Source organism: Calonectris borealis, chromosome 6, assembly GCF_964195595.1.
Source record: "Calonectris borealis chromosome 6, bCalBor7.hap1.2, whole genome shotgun sequence".
Classification (NCBI taxonomy): Eukaryota; Metazoa; Chordata; class Aves; order Procellariiformes; family Procellariidae; genus Calonectris; species Calonectris borealis.
In genome coordinates this window covers 40,081,706-40,102,774 of record NC_134317.1, presented here as the reverse complement: position 1 = coordinate 40,102,774, position 21,069 = coordinate 40,081,706, and the positions used below count along the sequence as shown (strand labels likewise).

The 21,069-nt window shown below is 41.8% G+C and overlaps 1 protein-coding gene across 2 annotated transcripts in view; it reads left to right on the top strand.

Annotated features, from left to right (window-relative positions):
- Positions 1-20,547, top strand: part of IKZF2 (IKAROS family zinc finger 2) — a 109,457-nt gene extending 88,910 nt beyond the window's left edge. For both annotated transcript variants that reach the window (XM_075153734.1, XM_075153735.1), the window contains 3 exons: positions 5,684-5,821; positions 13,115-13,258; positions 19,165-20,547. In XM_075153734.1, the coding sequence (XP_075009835.1) occupies positions 5,684-5,821; positions 13,115-13,258; positions 19,165-19,889 (1,007 nt within the window). In that variant the 3' untranslated portion in view covers positions 19,890-20,547. The remainder of the gene's footprint in view (positions 1-5,683; positions 5,822-13,114; positions 13,259-19,164) is intronic.
- Positions 20,548-21,069: the final 522 nt, after the last annotated feature.

The following is a 21,069-nucleotide window of genomic DNA, read 5'->3' as shown; positions in this document are numbered from 1 at the left end:
CTGCCTCAGCCCTCCCCGGCTCTGACAATTGCTTCCTCGGCTCGGGAAAGCTGGAGGTGGGAAGGACCGCAGCAGCTATTATATCCACTTTTTTGTGACTATTGCACACTCTCTTTTTTTGTCCTGTGTGGTGTTAAATGTCACCAAGCTCAGGGGCATTTTACATTTCCTTGGGCTGACCGTTTCACAGCCTGAAAGGACACCATGCCTGCAAATTGCCTCATATGCCACCTATTTTTTTTTTTCCAATTTGATTTTCTTACTCCTGCTTGATCCTCCGCTCTGCGCCATCCTGAATATCTCCTCCTGCTCTTTAATGTTCACTCCCATATCTAATAAAATCACAGTGTATTATTAAGTCCCTAATTTCTCAGTAGAGAAACGGGCCGTATTTTTCTGTGTCTCCCTACTTGTGTGAGCTTCACCAAATTAGTCTCTGTGCATCTCGCAAAATGCATGAATTCATTTACATGCTGTGAAGAAGGGAATTATTACCTTAATCATACGTATGAATAATTGAAGCACAGGAAATCAGAATAACTTGCCTGCAGTCACAAAATTTGTAGCGTAACTAAGAGTTGAACCCTCCGCTCCCTAGTCCCAACCCAGTGCCTTAATCATATTTCCTACCTCTGTGTTAAAACTGATCTTACTGTGATAAGTCCCGTTCAAGGCAAAGGCTTGCTCTGTGGTTGGCACCGTGTAACTGCAGAACAGCTCCCTCTCCCAGGCAACTTCCAGTTTTAGGGAAGAAATAAGGAATTAATAGTGGTTAAGATTGTGACAGTGAATTCTGCAGCCTCACTGATAGGGGTAAGTATTAGCCCAAAAGAACATTTTAACTTCTTCGATGCTGCTTCAGAATGCTTCAGTTGGAGAGTACTGGGGTTTCTTCAAGCTCTGGGGTGTTAGGGGCCGAGTGAGAGTTCAGATTTTACAGAAATAAGTCGCGCTCGGTGCACTGCTGTCACAGGGACTTCCTCAGACCGAAAGTAGCTACGTCAGATGGCCACTTCATTCAGAAATCTTGGCTGGCTTCCCTTCCAAGGCCCTGATGGGGCAATAATGCAAAAATAATAAAAGTGGTGCAAAGCTCAGTGCAAAGTCTCTAGTCCTTGGATCGGGCTGACGTATGTCACACAGCCGTAGTAATGCCCTTTCCTGTATGAGCTGGCCGCGTCAGCGGTGGAGCTGCCGCAGGGACTCGGGACGTGGGCAGGTGGATGGGAAGTTCTGCTCTGCGCTGCTGCAGAGGAGAACGTGGTACCCGAAATAGGGAAACGTGAGAGTAGCTAATCCTGACTGCTGAAACCGGTGCATGTTTTGTCATTGGTCTTAATGGAGGCAGGATTTTAGCTCAGTGAAGTGTATCGTTGCTCTTAACCTGTTCTGTAAGCCTTTCTCCTGTTATACGCTTATGGCAAGGTATTACCTGGGATGCCTTGTTATTTCCTTTTGACTTACTTTATATTCTGCTATGCACTCCTATCTCTTTTGAGAGCAAAATGCTGCGCGAATGCCTTACGGGCTCTTTCTCTTTCACTGACCTTTTTTTATGCTTTAAAGAAGTTTCCCTAGGCCTAGTCTGCTTTCTGTCTTGAATATTGACCTCAGAGTTACACCATCTCATTGTTGCTGCACGCAGACTTCTCAGCTATCAAAGTTCACCCACAGGACTCAAAGTATTCCTAACTCAGAAACACCTTGCCTTTTATGCCCTCCTTCTCTTCCCCCTCCTCCCTCTGCATGAGCATTTTAATTTCACAAGCAAACTCTGTTTCTCTGTGAATTGCGACGGGTGGTTTACCTGTTTCATGGTAAAAATTGTACTTCGAATTTAAATGTCTTTTTCACTGTGACTGTCATAATATTTTCCATTTGAGGCTGAGACTCCACTGTGGGTTTTTGTGCCACATTGTCATCTGTATGAATCTGAGCTTAAATGCGTGGAAATTCTGACATTTCAGTAAGAAATATAAAGTGTTTTTTTATGTTCTTCAAGTTAGCTGTTTCGTAGGTATGGCCGCTGGGTTTTGCCCAGTGCCCTGGTCTTTCCCAGTTCAACAACAGATAGAAGATTTCTGAAGATTTTGGGCTTGTTTGCATTCACCGTATTGTGTCATTTCTATGAGAATGAGTGATGGTAGTTTTTTATTGGATTGCTTACCCTGAAAAGATGAAAAAGGAATAATTACCCCAAACCAGGGATTTCCAAACTGACTTTGCTTGGGTGCCGTTACCATTGGCAGCAGTGGTTACATACATTGCCGAATATGGTGTCTGTGTATCATGGTCTTCAGAGAGGGTCTCGGACAAAGCAGCTTCGTACCAAGCAAGCTGAGCCAAACTTAGAGTGGCTTCTCAGTGGAAAGGGCTCCACGGTGGAAAGAGCTGCCTTTAGTGGGGGCTTGGAGGGGGTTTTGGTAGGCTATAGCACTGTTGAACTCTTTGCCTTCAAGTCAATGGCCTATAGACCAAGGCTGCTCGTGCCCAGTAGTGCAAGCCACATGTTTTGGGGGCAAATTTTGACTATTAACATTTACTTACTCTACAGTATTTGACAATGGCTGAAATCTCTCTTGGCAGTCATGTGGTTTCATCCGGTGGTTTGTTACGTGGAACAAAGTATGCTGTTGAGGAGGTCACCAGAATCGAATTCTCTAATACACTTTTACAGCTTTCTGTTGGGTAATATGAAATATGGAAAAATGCACACCCACTGGTAACGTTCACGTCCACAAATATATATATTTTTTGTCATTAGCCGCTTTGAGAATACGAGGGGAAATTTGCAGCTGTTTCAATGACTTGACATTTGTCGCAATGACAAGGTTTCTAAAATCCAGACCGTAATTGCTACCTCGGCTAGCTGCAGCTCTTAACCAAACGGGTTGTGAGAATTGCTGGTGACACAAACTGCTGCTATCAGAACTGATTCCATTGTGGTCTGACCTGATCAATTGTACTGCAACCCAAGTCACAGTCACTTTGTGTAATTTTATAGTAGAAATCAGATTTTACACGTGTGGGGCTATGATGTGGTTGTGTCTGTAGAGCAGGGGGGACAGAATTTGGAAACGAACCCAAGGGAGTTGTATTCGATCCTACTCAACTGGAGCTCACAAACTTCGTTCTTCAGGGTTGTGTCTGAGCGGCTTCCAGTTGTGTATTAAGGAACATGACTAACATTTGTCACATGTTGTTTATTCTCTTATCTTCTCCCCAGAGGAAAGAGCATGTGTGCTGGAGTGTTTCCTTCCTTGGGGAGTTACGTTCCTCAAATCCCATATTGCGTGCAGAAATTGTGCCTTTATCATTAGCTTTTATCATCTCTATGAACCTTGAAATTTGATGGCATTTGGATAACTGACCATCATTGGAAAAGCTCAGCCTTGTTACGTGTGAATAGTTTGTGAAATTGTCGCAATGCAGGGAGCAACCATTTGAAGAAGTGTAATACCAACTTTTTTTGATTGTTGAATCAATTTTTTGAACTGGGAGCTTGTAGGAGAATATGTTTCTCTGTGCTAAACGAGAATATATTTAATTAATTGTAGCTACCTCTGGAATAGCTGAAAGCAATCATCCCTTTCCCTTGCATCTTACGGTTTATCCAAGTTGCTTGATAACCTGGTGTGGCCAAACCAGGTGGGCTAATTCAGCCCTGCTTCAGCTCGGTTAACTTAATCCCTTCAATTGCATTGGATTTTTTTGCTGAGACACCAAGTTAACTTCTAATAAAGGTGTCAGACTGAGAGGCATTGATACCATCTAGATGCACGATGAAGCATTGTAATGGTGATGACAAAAGTCCTTCCATCCTAGGGAGCTGCCAGTATGTTTTCCTGAAGGTGCTTCCAGAATGAGATGGCTGGTTTATGTTTAAGAGCTGAGGCTTGATCCCGATCGTTCACGTCAAGGGCAATTACTCTGGGAATGATAATGAGCCTCACACTCAGCCTCCACTGAGATTCCCAGTACCAATGCCAGTTACGGCAACAGTGTAAGCTAGCGAGCAAAGTAAAATAAAGACCACAACAACTGTTCGGTCTGAGACACAATACTTTCCTGAGGATAAGCCTTATCTCTAAATAGAGAGAAATAAATCCACAGTTTGGATGCTTATTAAGAGCAGCTTTTTTGAAAAACTTGGTTGCGTCACTGAACTGCACGTACAAACAAACTTTTTGAGAAAAACAGAAACTTTCTGCAAGCATGTTCATTTCATCAAATCCCTTTTTTCTGAGACAAAAACATTTGAAACTTTTTGACCAGCTGCGATACCAGAGGCTCAAGCTTTCTCATCTTCCATCATATAGGTGATGTGGGGCACACACTGTGGTATCCGCTAGTCCTGCAGAGGCCCCAGAGAATTTCCCTGACTCTGGTTCTTTCGTGTTTAGGGCTTCAGCCCCAGCGCAAGGAGCCTTCTGTCCGGCTTCTTGCTGGCCACGGGTGTCCTCCCCGCAGCGTTCCCTGGGTTTTCCCATCCCAGTGGTGACGATGCATTTTGGCTGCGATTAGTACACCTTGGATTTCATTAAGTAAATGACCGTGAAAAGCTTTCAATATTGGGACAAACCCAATAGAAACATGTATATTATCCCAAGGAGGATGTTCTCAATTTCTTTGGCCAGAAACTAAAATTCTTACCTAAGATTTTGAAAATGCTGGAAGAAGTTTGACCTTCCCCATCCCTCAGCCAGCTCTGAAAATCGCAGCCGGTGGTGTTTTACTAGACTTGCAGTACTGACTTAATAGCTCTTTAGTTATTAGAGAATAAATGTTCATGTTCTACAAGTTTAAATTATCTTAAAAACCTTCATTAGCACGGCTTGGCAAAATACTCTTCTGGCTAGCTTTCTGGCCTTGGGTTTCTTAATTACATGCTATGAAAGGGATATACTTTATGAGAATCTGGTGCCAGGTTTTGCATGTATTAAGAGGCATTTGCCATTTGTTCATAATGCTTCTGAGTGAAACAAAAAGAAAAAAAAAAATTGGAATTATGTCTTGCGTTCATCTGGCTTGGTTTTCATTGTACATGGCCCTTTATAATTTTTTTTTTTATATTATATATTATCCAGTCTCTATGAATTACTGGTGGCAGCTCAGTTCTGGCATGTAAGAGTGCTGTTACCAAAGTTACTTTCTGTTGTCTTTTTTTTCCCAACCTTCCCCTAGTAATTTTGGCAAAGTTGTCTCAATGAAAGAACAACTCCTCTGGGCCACGTCATGGGTTTCTCCACAGTCGGGAGCAGAATTAGGCCACTGGGGCAGCTCGTTTTTGTGAAGGCAACTGTTCGTACCATGGGCAAAATGTCTCAGAAGTTTCTTTCCCACGAGACTTGGTGACACACAGGCAGTGCTGGGGTGTGATTCAGCTGTTTGGTTTGTTTTCCCCTCTTGTCATCTGTTTATTTGCTTTGCGACCAACAAGTCCGCCTCTTTTTCCTTCTGCTAATACTGCGCGTTAGTGTGAAAAACGGCTGGGGCGAAGTACCCGGCGGGTGGGAGGAGGTGTGTGCGGAGGGAAAATGGCGCTGGGAAAAAGGTCTGGGACTTGAGTAACCTTTCTTAGGTGTCTTTCCATCGCAAGAGCTGTTGGTTGCAAAGGTGTGATTTTTGATAGCAAAAAGTGTGTTGCAGTGGATTTGACCTGAAGCTCTCGTTCTTTCCGCAGTGGGGAAGCCTCACAAGTGCAACTACTGCGGCCGGAGCTACAAGCAGCGCAGTTCGCTGGAGGAGCACAAGGAACGCTGCCACAACTATCTGCAGAATGTCAGTATGGAGGCTGCCGGGCAGGTCATGAGTCACCATGGTGGGTGGAAAGCGCCTTTTGAGGTCTCTTGGGCTTGGAGCATCTCTTGCGGGTTTTTTTTCCATCTGTTTTTCTTCCTTCCTTTCAGCTTTGCATCACTTCCATCTTACAGATTGCTTATACTCAGATAGGCAGGAGGAGAAAAGATGGGCTAAAATCCTCACGCTGTCCAATTTAACAGCACTGGTTTTGCTGATTTTTTTAAGTCAGTATTCCACTTTTTAGTACGTATAAATATGCAGACATGAAAATAAAGCAAAGTCACCTGTGCAAAGTTACCCTAAAGATGAACTAAGCCATGTATAAAATGTATGATTCCCCTCCCCTTCCTTTCTGATAGCGACTGATAATTATAAGGATGGCGGAGGTATTAAAAAGTCATCATTTCTACTCCCTGTAATATTATTTTATATCCCAAGACAAGGAGGAATAGATATAAAAATCTTCAGAGCAGAATGGAATTCAACAGTGTTGATGGAAGTAATTATAACCAAAAAAAGTTTATATGCATTTACATGTGTTAGTATTAATATGTTAACTAACACTGCATGTGTTAATATACATAAAGACTGAAGATTGCCAAAAAGATTGTTGAAAGCAAGAAATGTCAAACTCTGTGAATTTGTTTTCAAAAATTTCTGTAGCTATTAGTATGGATAATGAGCATAATATTGTGGACTGCAGGGTTGTAGGCTTAACTGTAGCACTAAATGCTAAATGGTAGCTGTGCAAAAATTGTTATAATTTCATTCAAAATTAGTGTTTCGGAAACTCTCCTAAAACTGAATATCTTTTAACTTTTAAAAGTTGTCTTTAGATTTTTGGTATTTGAAGTATTTAAAATTTCTTACTAATCAGAAAATATAAAAATGATACATTTTCCATTTTGATTAAAAATTACCATTAGCTAAGAATACCAAAAAGTTAGATTGTAGGTAAATGAAAAGGCAAAAGAACGTTTCCTCTTTTTTTTCCATTTTGCTTTTCATTGTTGAGTGGAGTCATATGGCTTCATTTGGAAATTAATTATGTAAAAGTTCTGAAAGGTCATTTCTAAAAACCTAAAAATACAAGCTGAAATAAAAATCTATTCAGCATTTCTAATATGGGCTATTTTTTGGTGAAAAAAATCACCAAAAAATTTTAAAGAGTACTTTTCCGTGAACAATTTAATCCTATAAAGACATTCTAAATGTATTCAATACGCATTGCCAAAATGTTCATACAGCTCTATTAAGTAATTACTATCTTTGTAGACACCCTGGAGACTAAAATCAACACTTAAAATGTAATGGATGACTTCAAAGACACTGAAGTTAGTGATTATCTGCTTTAGGCCTGACTTTACGCTTGTAAAAGTCAGTGGACAGACTGATTTCAGGGCTTCGCTATTTGCAGGTACCTGTTGTGTGCTTGGGCTGTTAGATGGAGCGCTTAGTTGATAGTAAGAGTTTAACCACCGACCGCATTCCCAACAAGATACATGCCCGTCACTCTACAAGGGTGTGCCTGTATTATTAATCAGCGAGGTGATGATTTCAGTCAGCCTTTCCTTAGGGGAATAACAGTAGGTTGATATAGTTATGACAGCCAGGATGTTTCAGTGATCACTTTCTGGAGGATCTTCCCAAATTCCACTCAACTTCTGGGTTTATTCTTCAGTTATTTACTAAAACTGGGTTTACTCTTGTTGGTAGTGTACTTCTGAGGAAATCTAAGGCTTTTTCTAAGCTGCTTAACGCAATGACAAGAAGGGTAAGTCCTTAACCTTGTCTATCCAAAGAAGCTGGAATGGTTGACCTTGCATTGATTTTTCTACCAACCAAAGTTAAACCACTGCAAACCCCATGTGGACAGTTCTTTTATTTGCAGCCTGACTGACTTTGCTTGGGCTTAAAATAGAAATGTTCGCACAACCACTTTACTTTTCTCAACAAAATTAGCTTAAAACAGCACTTTGAATTCAACTAGTGCCTCTTTCTCCTCTGGGCAAATATGCCTAAATCTCCCCTGGTGAACGTTTAAGGGATGTTTGATCCACTGTCTTCGTTGCGCTGTTTAGCGAGGGCATAATGAGGACAGGCAGCGACAGGGAGCTCCAAATTCAGCTGGGACCAGTAATAAATCTCACCTCGCATCCTATGAAGCTCAGCATGGGAGTGAGGGTCATGAGCACCAACCTGTCGAGGTCTGCAGCAACGTCCTTTCTCCTGGGTCTATAAAGACACCAGGGAAGAGTATACAAATGATTACTCAGCTTAAAGTTAGGTCTTAGTCTAACCCTGAAAAATGTATTAATTTCCTTCTCTCCTGTGTCACACATGCGAAGGGTATTCCTGAGGATGAGTGAGTGCATGCTTTGGAGATGTTGATCATTTTGTATCACACTGGGGTTAGGTTTTCCTGACTCTCTTTCCAAACGCTTTTAAAGTATTTTGTTCTTGCTGAGTGTTTTGAAGCCTCTGAGTGCATTTTGGTGTGACTCCTGGTCACAACCTCACTGTTATGCACAGAATAGGCAGAGGTGAGGGTTTTCTTATCCCTACCGGCATCCTGCTTTAAGGACGCAGGTGGCTGTGCTGGGTCTCAACCAATATGGCCAACGTTTAACATCGGTCTAAATTATTTCTGCAGAGATGCATTGTTCCAGAAAACTGGAGGCAGCCCCTAGAGAGTTTGGATTTTTTTCAAGCATTGTGCTCAAGCTGATCGGTTTATAGGCATGCTACAGACATCTACTTGGGCGCTTTTGCCGTGGCCTGATGAGGCCTTTAATTTCAATTATCTTTGTCTTGCAGATGGTTAGATCAGCTGACTAAAGCCACAAGGGGAAGCGAGAGGAGGGGAAGGAGGGCTGGTTTCGGTGTGTGGGTAGGAATGTACAAGTCTCCGGGTCTCTCTCCATCCTCTCGCAGGGTGCCGGTTGCTTGCTGAGCTGCCCCTCCCTGTGGCTAGGTCCTGTTCCCTGCTCAGCACGACGGCTGCTGCAAGAGAGCTCCCATGACTTTGTTGTTGGCAGTTCTCGGCTAAGCAGTGCTGGCCCCAGAGGTAGAAATTAGTCTGTGGTCTCCTAGCTAGCGGCGTGTTGGGGGTGACAAAAGTGACAGTCTCCAAATGCCAAGAACATGACCTTTGCGGGAACGAACAGGGAGAAATGTTGAATGCTAGCTATGGTTTACACCCGGTTTTATGTTCTTCTCCACCTCCACAAAGCAAGAAGTCCGGGGAAATTCTTAAAGTAGAGTGGAGAAGGGTACTCCTTGTAGGAGAAGGAGAAAGAAGCCTAGCCCCAGGCTGTGCGAGGCTCGAAGGCCAGCTCCACATAAAACACACAATGGCCTTGTGTCATTCCCTCTTACATAGTTGCTTAAAACCGTTAAAATGCTGGTCCCACAGGAGACTTCACACAGGCTCCATGGGAATATTTCCTGTCATTTCTCTGTACACACACACTTTTTTTAAATAGCAATATTGTGAGCTTCGGAAAGGAAATTGAGGTTGATGGAGTAATACTAATTTATACCAGCTGAGACTTAGCCCAGTGTCTGTTGTCTGCACACAAAAGTATTTATCAGCAAAACGCACACTGGGTAATTTTTTTACTTTTTGTTTTTTCCCCTATTCTTTCCTCACTGGAACAGCGTAAACTTTTTTAATAGTATGTGTGGTTTCTTACAAATTGAGAAGCAAAAACTAAAAGATAGCCACTTTGAGCACTATGATTGAAGGACTTCAGGAAAATAAAGACTTTGTTCTGAAGACCATCCAGGTTTGTGTATTGAGAGTTTGGGCTTAGAAACAGCAGTTGGTGTTAACAGTGTCAGAGATGGTAAACGTTTGCATGGGCAGTCCAAAGCACACCCTGATAGCTGATTTAGAACATCCTTGAACAGAAACATACTCAAGTGTGGGCTTTTCATGGACTAGGTGCTTGATTTTTAGAATTAAAAAAAACTTCCTGAGCTGAGACCATAAGTTGACAGCATAAAATGAGTTGCTGTATCAAAGCTAGTTATAATGTGTTAGCTGTTCTTTGGTAGCTCCCATTACTAAGGTCATGAAGTACAATGAAATGCAAGAAAAAAGGAATTGCATTTACTGCAGAGTAAATATGTACACATGAGTTTCTACCACAGAGCAGCTGTTTTGTGATAACTGATGGTTATGTGTGATCGGTTTGCTTTTCCCCTTTTTTATTTTGTTTTTCCTCAAAAAAATGATGCAGGCTGGGCTATTTGTCCTTTATTTATATATTTTTAAATTGAAATGAAAATTAATGTATCTAGAATTGACAATGTGATCTTTAGCTTAACTCTTTGGGTTTCTAAAATGTGACATCTCACCTGTTTGGCCCAGTTTTGCATGCAATTTAAATGGTTTCAGAAATTGGGCTATTTCCATCTCTCCCTTCTCCCAGGAAATCTACATAACAAAACACGTTCTGGTAACTTACTCCCTTCGTAACACAAATATTGGCGTGATTCAGTGATTCTGTTGCAAAAGAGCCATGCCCTTGCATTCTGAGGTGGGAAAAAGAGCTTGCAGTATGAAAGGTAGAAAAGAAAATGCTTTTATTGGTGATGATTTTACTTTTACAAGGAGTCCAAGCACAATTTTTGCCTGACTTAGAGAAGAGCAGATGTCTTTTTTAGCACTATTCATTTTTCATGGAAGAAAGGTTTCAAATTCCATCTAGGAAATTCTGCACATATATGCCCAACAGTAGAATTACTTAATTATTACTTAGTTGTTATAAGACATACAAATGTCACTACATTTGGAGCTTAATCTATGAAAGTAATGGCTATGAAAGTAATCAAGAGGTTTTCAACTGATTTTGTGGGCAAGTACAGTCCTATAAAGCCAACATACCTTTAGGAGGTCTTCCTAGGGGGGACCTAGAGCCCTCTGCACCTCCCTAGGTCCCCACCACCTGTACACCAATGGCTGGAAATCCTTGAAGTGGCACTCGCATGCAAACCTGGCCCATCGCAGTGAGGGTGGGTATTGCCTCTGAGCAGGCATCCAGGGTTTCACGGAGAACGTGTGTGCATGTGCGTGCATACGCTGATTTTTGGTAAGCCAAAAGGACAGTCAGACGCCAGTTCCCAGTGAAAATCAACAGACATAATCTTTCCTTTCTTCCAAAATCTCCTCGGTAAGTACTTGAGTAGAACTAGTGCAGATAGCTCCTGACCAAGCACAGTATTTAACCTTAAAAATTTAGCCTTAACTATTAAAGTGTTCCAGACCTCCCGGTCTGCACTGGGCATTAATTAGGTCACTCAAACACTGCATCCCATTTTGTTGCAACATTAGATTCATTTCATATTTATGCTTTTTCCTCTTCTCTTTCACTGATGCCAGCAGGACTGCCTTGTAAATGAGAAACCATTGTGTTTCTCAGGGGGAGCATCCTGTACAAATAAAAAAGCAGCAGAGTAAATCATTTTATAGCATATGGTAGATTCTAAGCCTCAAAGTACTCAGCTTTCCATAGCAGCAGAGGCACAAATGGAATCAAACAAATAAATTGCCATGTTTTCTTATTATGAATGTCTGAATTGCAAAGTTCACCTGAGCAGATACTCTGTTTTGTAATTGCCTGGTATTTGCTCTTCCTTACTAGGAAGAAGGCAAAGACAAGGCTTTTATCACCCCATTTTTCATATATTATGTGCTAGCAAACAGCTGCGTGTTTAAGAACAGGGGAGTGATTATTCCATATCAGGATCCTGAAGGTAGTAAAGTGACATGGGAGGAAAGTAGGCTGATGGTGTTCATTTATGGCACAGTCTCAGGGAGAAGGTGTCTGTGGCACGAAAGGCGGCTATGGTGAGAGACCAGAGGAGGACTAGCAGAAAATGTGGGTTTCAGTCCTTCTCTACTACTTCTGCAATACCACCCGTGACTTCTCTGGAAGATTTATCTAATACAGAGAATGCAATGGGTTGCTCACAGTTTACAAGTTGTAGGAACTCTTTGCAAGATCATCCCGGTTTCTATTTCTCTGCCATCCATTCTTCTCAAATGATTTTTTACACCTCGACCATCCCATTAGCACACGGACTAGTGGCTGATCCTTCTCAGGTTTCTCCTGCTGCCTTATGAAGATGAATGTGGGACAGTTAGGCCATGTATTAAATTCCTGGCAGCAGAGCGGTGGGAAGAGCTACATATGGAATCACGCTTCTGACATACATTGCAAATGACTTGGACTCTCTGAGCCTGATCCGCAGCATGGTACCACTGACCCTTCTTGGTGTTTTTAAGAGGATACTCAACAAAACCAGAGTACTCTGTAGGTATTTAGTGATCAGCTATGTCAGCAAGTGACATAAAACCCTGTGCAAGTCAGTCACTACCCTGGTCGGTAGCCCATGCAATTCCTACACTGCTTTTGCTCTAGCACCTTATTCCCTAACCCAACAAGCGACAAAGTGAAATGAGTAAAGTCAGAAGGGTCATTAATTTCTTATTATTGTCTCAAAGACAGTGTATGAGCATTCCCCTAATGTAGTTAGCACTGGGATGCTCCCTGCTGATCCCAAAAAGTGGGAAGACAGACACAAGCGATTGCATTCACCGGTTGTTAAGTCTGTGTTGGAAGGGATAAAATATTAATAAAAAGTTTGATAGTTTCTGCGACTGAGTCTGAAGGGAATTTCCGTATGGTGTTAATCCTGTAGTTCCAGTACAGCGTTTGTTGATTTTACAATCTCGTGTATAGAAGGAGGAAACACACTTTACCAAAAAGATCCTTCATTCCGGAAGCCTTTGTCTTGGGGAATGCACAGTCAGGCCCAGGAAACACAAGTCATCGATGCCTTGTATGTTTTTTTACTCATTGAGATTAGCGCGAAAAGAAATTAAGAACGGTAAGCATACCATGTGATAAGTGTGGAGTTAAGGGAAAACACAAAGAATGATAACTAAAAAGTTACATTGGCAACAGGTGACCATATTGAAGGGAGAATAACAGAAATTGTAATCTACAGAGTGAGTTTTCAAAAGTGTCCCCTCCTCACTGGGGAACTTGAGTATTCAGAACAAAACAAGTCCTTTAATAAATACCTTAAGTTGGGCTTCTGCTAAATAAGATGGTCCCAAAAAGAGGCATTTTGTAAATGTGGCTCTGCTTAAAGGTGAATGCTATCTTGATGCCCAGTGTGTTCTTGCACCTTGCTTTATTTTGTGTTGCACTTGTTGCGCTATCAGCAGGGCTCAAATAATTTGTGTTGTCTGTGAAGTGTAGACCAGACTTGTCTGATACGATTTTTTGGTTTTATGTAGTACCTCCTATGGAAGATTGTAAGGAACAAGAGCCTGTGATGGACAACAATATTTCTCTGGTGCCTTTTGAGAGACCTGCTGTTATAGAGAAGCTGACAAGCAACATGGGAAAGCGTAAAAGCTCCACCCCACAGAAGTTTGTGGGTAAGCTTGAAATACGCCTTTTATTATTTTTAGTGCGTAGGTATAGGTTACTTGTTATTTGTAATAGCCAAAAGAACAAGGGGAAAAGTAGCGCTCTCAGAACTTGGTTGTGATGGGGAGGGACAACAATGGAGATGGTTAAATCACAGCAAGAAAGCCTGAAAATTATTGAATTAATTTTACCAACCCAGAGAATTCAAAAGTGAGGTCCCCAGAATCACGAAAATGGCTTAGAAAATCTTGAGCTTTTTACTGTGCCTTAAGGCTGTTTTGGTTTTTTTAACTTTTCTCTGTCCCTTTTGAGGTTTAGACTTGTCATCCTTCCCTCTCCTTGCCCCAGCAAATAAAAACTAAGACTCTCATATAATTATCTGTCTCCATATGTGTGTGTGTTAAAAAAAAAAAACAAAACAAAACACAAAAACCACAAAAAACCAACAAACAAGAAGTATCTCAAGACTTGTAACTTGTATTAAATTCTTGAGAGTTGGCAAGAACTGATCTGATAATACCGGCATGAGGAAGTAAAATCACATCACTTCTGTTGGAAGAAGTGCTTGCTCCAAGTGCAGCGTTCTGCACACAATAAACTTATTAACGCATGAATATAAAACAGCATTGGATGACTTCTGGTTACCAAATTTAGAATCTTAGGCCCCGAATTCATATTTTGCTTTGTATCTTGACATCTTAAAATTGTTCAGCTTGTAACTGGAGACAGTATGGGGAATTTTACTTGGTTGGAGCTGTAGCTTAAAGCTTCTTTTTACTGCTACTGAGGCAGTGCTAAACTTAGGAGGGGAGCTGGGACAGAGAATATTTGGGGTAAGTGTACGCTGCTAGACTCCAAAGTCATGTAATACGCGTTTTCCACACTCACGCCCTGGAAGGACAGTCGTACAGATTTTAAGGGCGTCATATACTCATTCAGCCTTCACTGAGGACACTTATGGAGAGAGGATCAGAGGACTGTAAGCAATTAACACAGCCATTTAGAAAAGTCATTGCCCCTCAGCTAAATGCAGATTCAGGTGGATTTGTTAAATCACTGCTGAAGGTGGTTTTAAGCTAACCCACATGGTTTTGAATAGTAGGGGGCTAACAGCATGCAGCAGCTCACCTGGGGGCCCTGACACACTGACCTGGCTGCTCTCAGTCATCTGGCCGTTCCCAAATATCAGTGCTAAGCCAAGGTTAGGTCAGGAACAATCCAACCCACAGGAGGAACGCTGGGAGGCATCAATATTTCCTATATGGTTATGAATCCTTCTGAGATAAAAACTTAATTCTTAGGCTGTTGTCTTTAAAAGTGGTCTGAAATGAATCACTGTATAGCTGATATACAGGATTTATACTCTGATTTAATTGACTGCTGTGACAACAGTTGGGGTTGAAGAGGGTGGAAATGGGCTCTCTACTGACAAGCCAAATACAGCTTTATGAGGTTGTAAGGCTGGCCCCATCATAGCAGGCTTCCCAAGTGCTGTACGTTCTTGCAGGTTATGATCAACAGTGAAATAGTTAACCATGCTGACGCTTAAACTGGTGTGTCTAGACCTCAGAAACATCGCAGCCTCAAAAGGAAGAAGAGCATTTCGCACCTCTCGCTCTTTTCCCCCCCCAGGTTGTCCGCAGACTTGAACAGAATTGTGTTTGCAATAACTCTCAGAGGTTATCTTTGCAGAGGCTAGAGACTTTATCTGAGAGGGCTGGAGATCTTGCTCCCTTCCCTTAAATTCTGGTGTACCCATGCCGGCTCTCGAAGCAGTATAGTTTACTGATTATAAGTATACCTTGCAACCGAGGCAACCCACTTTTTGGATGGTATAAATTGAATCCATTTTTGGAAGCAGTAGATGGTGGTCTCTTTTTTAGACTTGGCCACTCACATGCAATTGACCATATGTTGTTATTGTCTTCGGAGGCAAATTTACTGATTGGAAATCCTTGCCGGAGATACGCTGTAGCAGATTATTATTCTCTTCAGTAGGGTGTACTACTTCATTGTTAGATAAACCTGTTTCTTCTATAGGTGTAACAGATCATCTCGGTATTCCATTTTCTGGGGCTAGGAATTCAGGGTTTCATGTGACATGCAACTTTTTATCCAGCTGTAGGGAAAAAGTGTCCTCTCTCATATTTACTCTATCTTATTTTTCTGCCTTTTCTGATCTTTCATGGCATCACAGTGTTTGAATTGAAAAACAGCAGTCTCTGCTTTGCTACTTTTCTTTTTTTCACCATGACCTTATTTTTCTTCCCGTTTTCTCCCCAACGAAATATTGTTCAACTCTATCAGGAAGAACTTGTAATGGTTCTCTTGCTTGCAGGAAATTTTCCTGTGCATACTGCAAGTGTGGCACCTGTCCAAAACAACTTAATGGTGTTTATGAGAAGGTCATGTAAGCATAAGCTAAAATCTTTGCATGCTACATCTATCAATGCTTTACTGCTCTTTCTGATCAGCAATCTCCAAGGGACCTTGGTTATGGACCACAGTCTTTAATCTGGCTGAAACTTCGGGAGGAAAGGAAGCAGCACACAGCAAATAGAGTTAATTTCTGAGTGAGAGCCTTGGTTATATATCTGCTATTGAGGTACTAATCTTACCAAATCTGTTGAAATAGCGGAGGCAGAAAGTATAACTTACAATGCACAGGAGTCCGAGTACTTCTTTTTGCCTCTCCTTCAATGAAGGGAGAAGCGGACAGTAGTGAAATTGAAAGCAACCATCTTCAAACTGATCACATGAAGCAGATTCACGTATTTTCAGTTTGAATGTGGTGCTTGCTCTCACAGAGTGTCACTGAGGTTAAGAACTGGCAGGATACAAAAGGAGACATTTATGTGGCTTACAGTAAGACCATGGTTGTAATAGTAAGAATTAAAAATCTCAGAACAGATGAAGATCAACCAGCTTCAAAATTAGAGTCGACTTCTGGTTAATGGGGGTCAGGAAGAAATTTACCCAGTGGTAAATTCTGTAACTGCTTTCTCCAAGATTTCTTGAAGCTTTTTCCCAAGTGTTGGCATTGTAGTTGCTTTAGATACTTGATGAGATGGACTACAGGTATCACAGGACAGCTGTGTCTGTATGCTTTGATCTAGCTCCAAATACCTGTTTTGAGGGTTTTTTTAAATGTCATAGGGTAAGATGACCACAGTGGAGAATGTTTCTTCTTCTACTTCACTAATGTAGAGCAAAAATAAATAGAATTTGAGCATAATTTTGCATGAAAATTCAAAATGATGAATCTGATTAGTTAGTTTTAAGTACAGATTTGGCTAAAGAATTAAAATTGAAAACCATGTTGGACTGGTTTGTTAATGTTTCTTCTGAGCTCTGTGTTTTACGCCCTCTCCTCCCCACATTATCATTTATTTTACGTTTTTATGTCACGCTCCATTTCTAAGGCTCTGACATCTTTGGAACTGGTTCATAATTAAAGGAATGAATAATTCAGGTCACTGGCAATTTACAGTTTTCTCTACTCTGCTGTCTGTGGTGAAGTACCTAAATGTGGAAGATAAAAGGAATCAAAATAAGATTTGCGTCATTCATCCAAGTAGTCCATAAAGGTTAGGTATTATTTCTTGATCTATATAGCCTACAAAGGACCGACAGTGTGCTGGGAGGCTGGATCAGACTCTCACCAGATCCAGTTCTTTAATCAAACGCAGGAACAATACAGGTGGCCAGAGCAGGTGACAGGGACCAATGGACTTTTCCATTTTCATGTCTGTCTTCCCACCATGCCAAAGACACCAGGTGCCTCCTGGAGCTGTCCTCCAGTCCCTCTTTGGCCCACCTGGGAAGGAGCTGCTCAAATTCAAGTGAGGCTGGAGCCACCTCCCGTTACAGAGTTGTCCATCCTATCGGCGGCAGGACAGCCGTCACAGACAGCAAGACTGCCAGCCCACGGCAGAAACACTGAAAAGAGGATGTTTGATGGCAAGCATCATCCTTAGGTCATGTTAGATTACAAAGGCCATCGTTGTAGCACCATTTGCTTCTTCCTTCCCTATTTTTCTCCAAATGTCTAGTGTGTAATGAAGGAACAGTTCCCCACATTATGCTTTCTTTCGGTAAGCTGTAAGTGTAACACAGCTGGCTGGAGGGAAACATAGTCAGGTACATGAACATGGTGTCTAATGAGAAGCATGTGAGCAGTACTGCTGAAGAGATAGGAATATTCACGTGCTTCACTTTAGACTTGCATTTAATTACCTTGCTAATCAGGGCTAAGCTCCCAACCCAAAGTGATGCATCATCTCCAAGGATAACCTGGTTGTTCCATGGGTAATGTAAAATTATTTCTCTCTTTTTGCATCACTTTAAGATAAGCTGCACTAAGTGGAATGAATTATTATAGTCAAAAATAAAATGCTGAGTGATAGCTATGTTGAAATGTACTAATGCTATTTGGAAGAGATTTGGGATTACAGTTCTGTTTCTTTCTTATGGTGGTTTATACACATTTTGTTCCAAGCAATTTTGGCAAAAGGTGGTAGAAGATTCTTGAGTTCTTTAATTCTTGGATAGCCAAACCAGTACGTAGTGACTCCTTGAATTTATTAGCTTACACTACTGAAGAAAAGTCTGGTTTTATGTACCGAGGCAGTGAAAACTAACAAAGACAATGAAAACCAATCAAAATTATTTATCAGACTTTGCAAAATCATCTTAAAAAGTTAACTGTCAACAACTAGCTAATATTTGTGTGTGTGAACACATATGAGCATGTATATCTTGTATCTTATGCATATAGTTATACATATAACCTTTTCTATTAAAAAAAAAGAGTTGTTATATGAACTTTCCTTGTACTGGCACTCTAAAGCCATCACTGGAAAAGCAGTGCTGCTGAGCTGAGCCCTGATGTAAGTAGTGGTAAATTTGTTAACTTCAAAGGAGAGCTGTGATACGTAACATGCCCTGTGACTAGCATAAGTTACCAGCGTGCGGTTCTGGGTTCACGTATCCGAAATGCCATTGATTTTAAAAGTTTACAAGGATGTGAGTTCGGATTCACATAGTGATGCATCAGCCAGCTTCATCATCATTATGTATTTATTTATCCCGTGTCAAGGGAAGTTGCTTTTGCTTTTTAGCAAATGAAACTTAGCTATACATGCAGTTTCTCTGTTTTGTTTTCTTGCCTAAATAGGCACTGCGGGGTGGTGGGGGGTGTGTGTGTGTGTCTTATTTTCTCAGTCCAAAACATTGAGGTGGGATTTTTTTTTTTTCTGAGGGGGTGAATTACAAAGATGATATAGCCTGAATGCAAGATGGTAGGTCAGCCCCCAGTGCTCCTGGTACTTGCTCCGTTCTGTGGCTGCATGCAGTTATTTTATATTTTTTCTGCTGGTTGAAGGATTTATATATTGTGGCTCTAAAGGTGACACTGTACCAGCCCGCTGTACCTTTTGCTTAGGTTTCTCGCTATGCAGCCCTGTTGTAAGGTATGTATGAGGCACCTCGGTGTGGGGGGGACATGTGGTACTGCCTCTTCTAATTTTGGGAGAGTAAGTCTAATGGTATAAACTGGTGGAGCTTCACTGACCTCGGTGGTTCAATCCCATTTTCTACCAGTTAACATGTATTTCCTAACGTGAAACATGGGCATAGTCAGGCCCAGTGGAAGGTTTGATGTCGGTCTGGATGTCGCTGCAGCTGCATGTCTCGCCTGGAATAAAAAAAAAGCCGTTGGTGAGGTTGCTGTTTTACCCATCTCAGTAGAAAAACTTTGTAGGAGGTCAGTAAACAAGTAGAAGGAGGCTAACTTTGGACTCTGGAATGAATTTCACCCCAAGTCAGGGGTCTTCTGTCCCTCCCCACCCCTTTTACAGTGAAACCTTGGAGTGATTACGTTGATTGTTCTCATTCATTTGCTCTTGTCCCTTAGGTGAAAAGCTCATGAGATTTGGCTATCCAGATATTCCCTTTGATATGAACCTAACGTATGAGAAGGAGGCTGAGCTGATGCAGTCTCACATGATGGACCAAGCCATCAACAATGCAATCACCTACCTTGGAGCTGAGGCACTTCACCCCCTGATGCAGCACACACCAAGCACAATTGCAGAGGTGGCCCCGGTCATCAGCTCAGCTTACGCTCAGGTCTATCATCCTAACAGGATAGAAAGGCCCATTAGCAGGGAAACAGCTGACAGTCACGAGAACAACATGGATGGCCCGATCTCCCTCATCAGACCAAAGAGTCGAACCCAGGATAGAGAGGGCTCCCCCAGCAATAGCTGCCTGGATTCTACTGACTCAGAGAGCAGCCACGAAGACCGCCAGTCCTACCAAGGAAACTCTGCCTTAAATCCCAAGAGAAAGCCAAGCCCGGCTTATATGAAGGAGGACGCCAAGGCTTTGGATGCCACAAAAGCTTCTAAGGGCTCTTTAAAGGATATCTACAAGGTCATCAACGGAGAAGGGGAGCAGATTAGGGCTTTCAAGTGTGAGCACTGTCGCGTCCTTTTCCTGGACCATGTCATGTACACCATCCACATGGGCTGCCACGGCTACCGGGACCCGCTAGAGTGCAACATCTGTGGCTACCGAAGCCAGGACCGCTATGAGTTCTCGTCGCACATAGTCCGAGGGGAGCACACATTCCACTAGGCCTTCTCATCCAAAGGGGACTCGTATGAAGTAGAAGAACTGCACATGAAGAAATACTGCACTTACAATCCCACTTTTCCTCAGACATTGAGACGCCTATTTTGTTGTTGTTGCTGTTGTTGTTGTTGCTGTTGTTTAATTATTATTATTAACCTTATTTTTTGTGGACCCAACCTCATTTGCTCTGCCCAGCTTAAGAATGGAAAGAAGGAAGGGAAGGGATAAAAGAGGGGTTTGTTGTTGCCGTCACTTTTTGGTGAGTGACCCGCCTGGCTGTCTGTGGGAATTGAAAGGCAGTCCGTTTCTGTCTCAATCCGCTGTACATCGTGTCCTGTTTTGGGATATCGCTCAACCCTGCTAGGTGCTTTAAAGTCCCGACGAGATGCCACTCATTTACAATTTCAGACGAATAGGTAGAAACATTTCAGAGGAGAGCCTTTTTCAAACGTGTAGATACAGTGCGGGGTTTCGATGGCTGGAGGAGAAGGGGAGAACTTTATTCTGCAGAATGAACAATTATTTTTAAAGCAAAACTGTTAGGGTTTAAGGAGCATGAATCAAAGTCGATATTCCTTTCAAAATTACTTTCTGGGGTGGGCTGTGTTCCTGGGTTCAGTGTATATTGCCCCTCTAGAAGGTAAGGGGAAAAAAAAAAGAAATGTATGTCTTAACACTGTACCACATTACAGCAGTTTAGTTTCATAAGTCTGAGGGCCTTCTGTGGTAAGTCTGAGGCTTTGTATTTTTATTTTCCTTAACTTATGAAGCACCTTTTTTAGAATTGTTGATTTGCTGTTACTCCATGCCTATGTGTTGACTCACTGGCTTCTTAGAGACCCTTGGGAGCCTTACTTATTTAGTTGCACCCTATGTTTTAAGAAATAGCATTTAGAAATAACATTTAAACTTGCTCCTAGGACAGTAAGTGGCCTAGGAGTGGGTGAGAGAGTCTGTAGTTTACTCAAGAGGTTCTGCTGCTCTTCTGAAATAATTTTGTTTTAAAATTACAGATTTTAAAATGACAAAAGGACTAGTAGCAAAGTGTTCTTTAAATATAATTATATATCTGTATATACCTATATAAATACTTTCTCATTCTATTATCACAGTGTTAACCTCTTGGCAACAGCCTAAACTAAGACCCTGCAGCTGGGAAAACGCTAGGAGCCAGGTCCTTGGC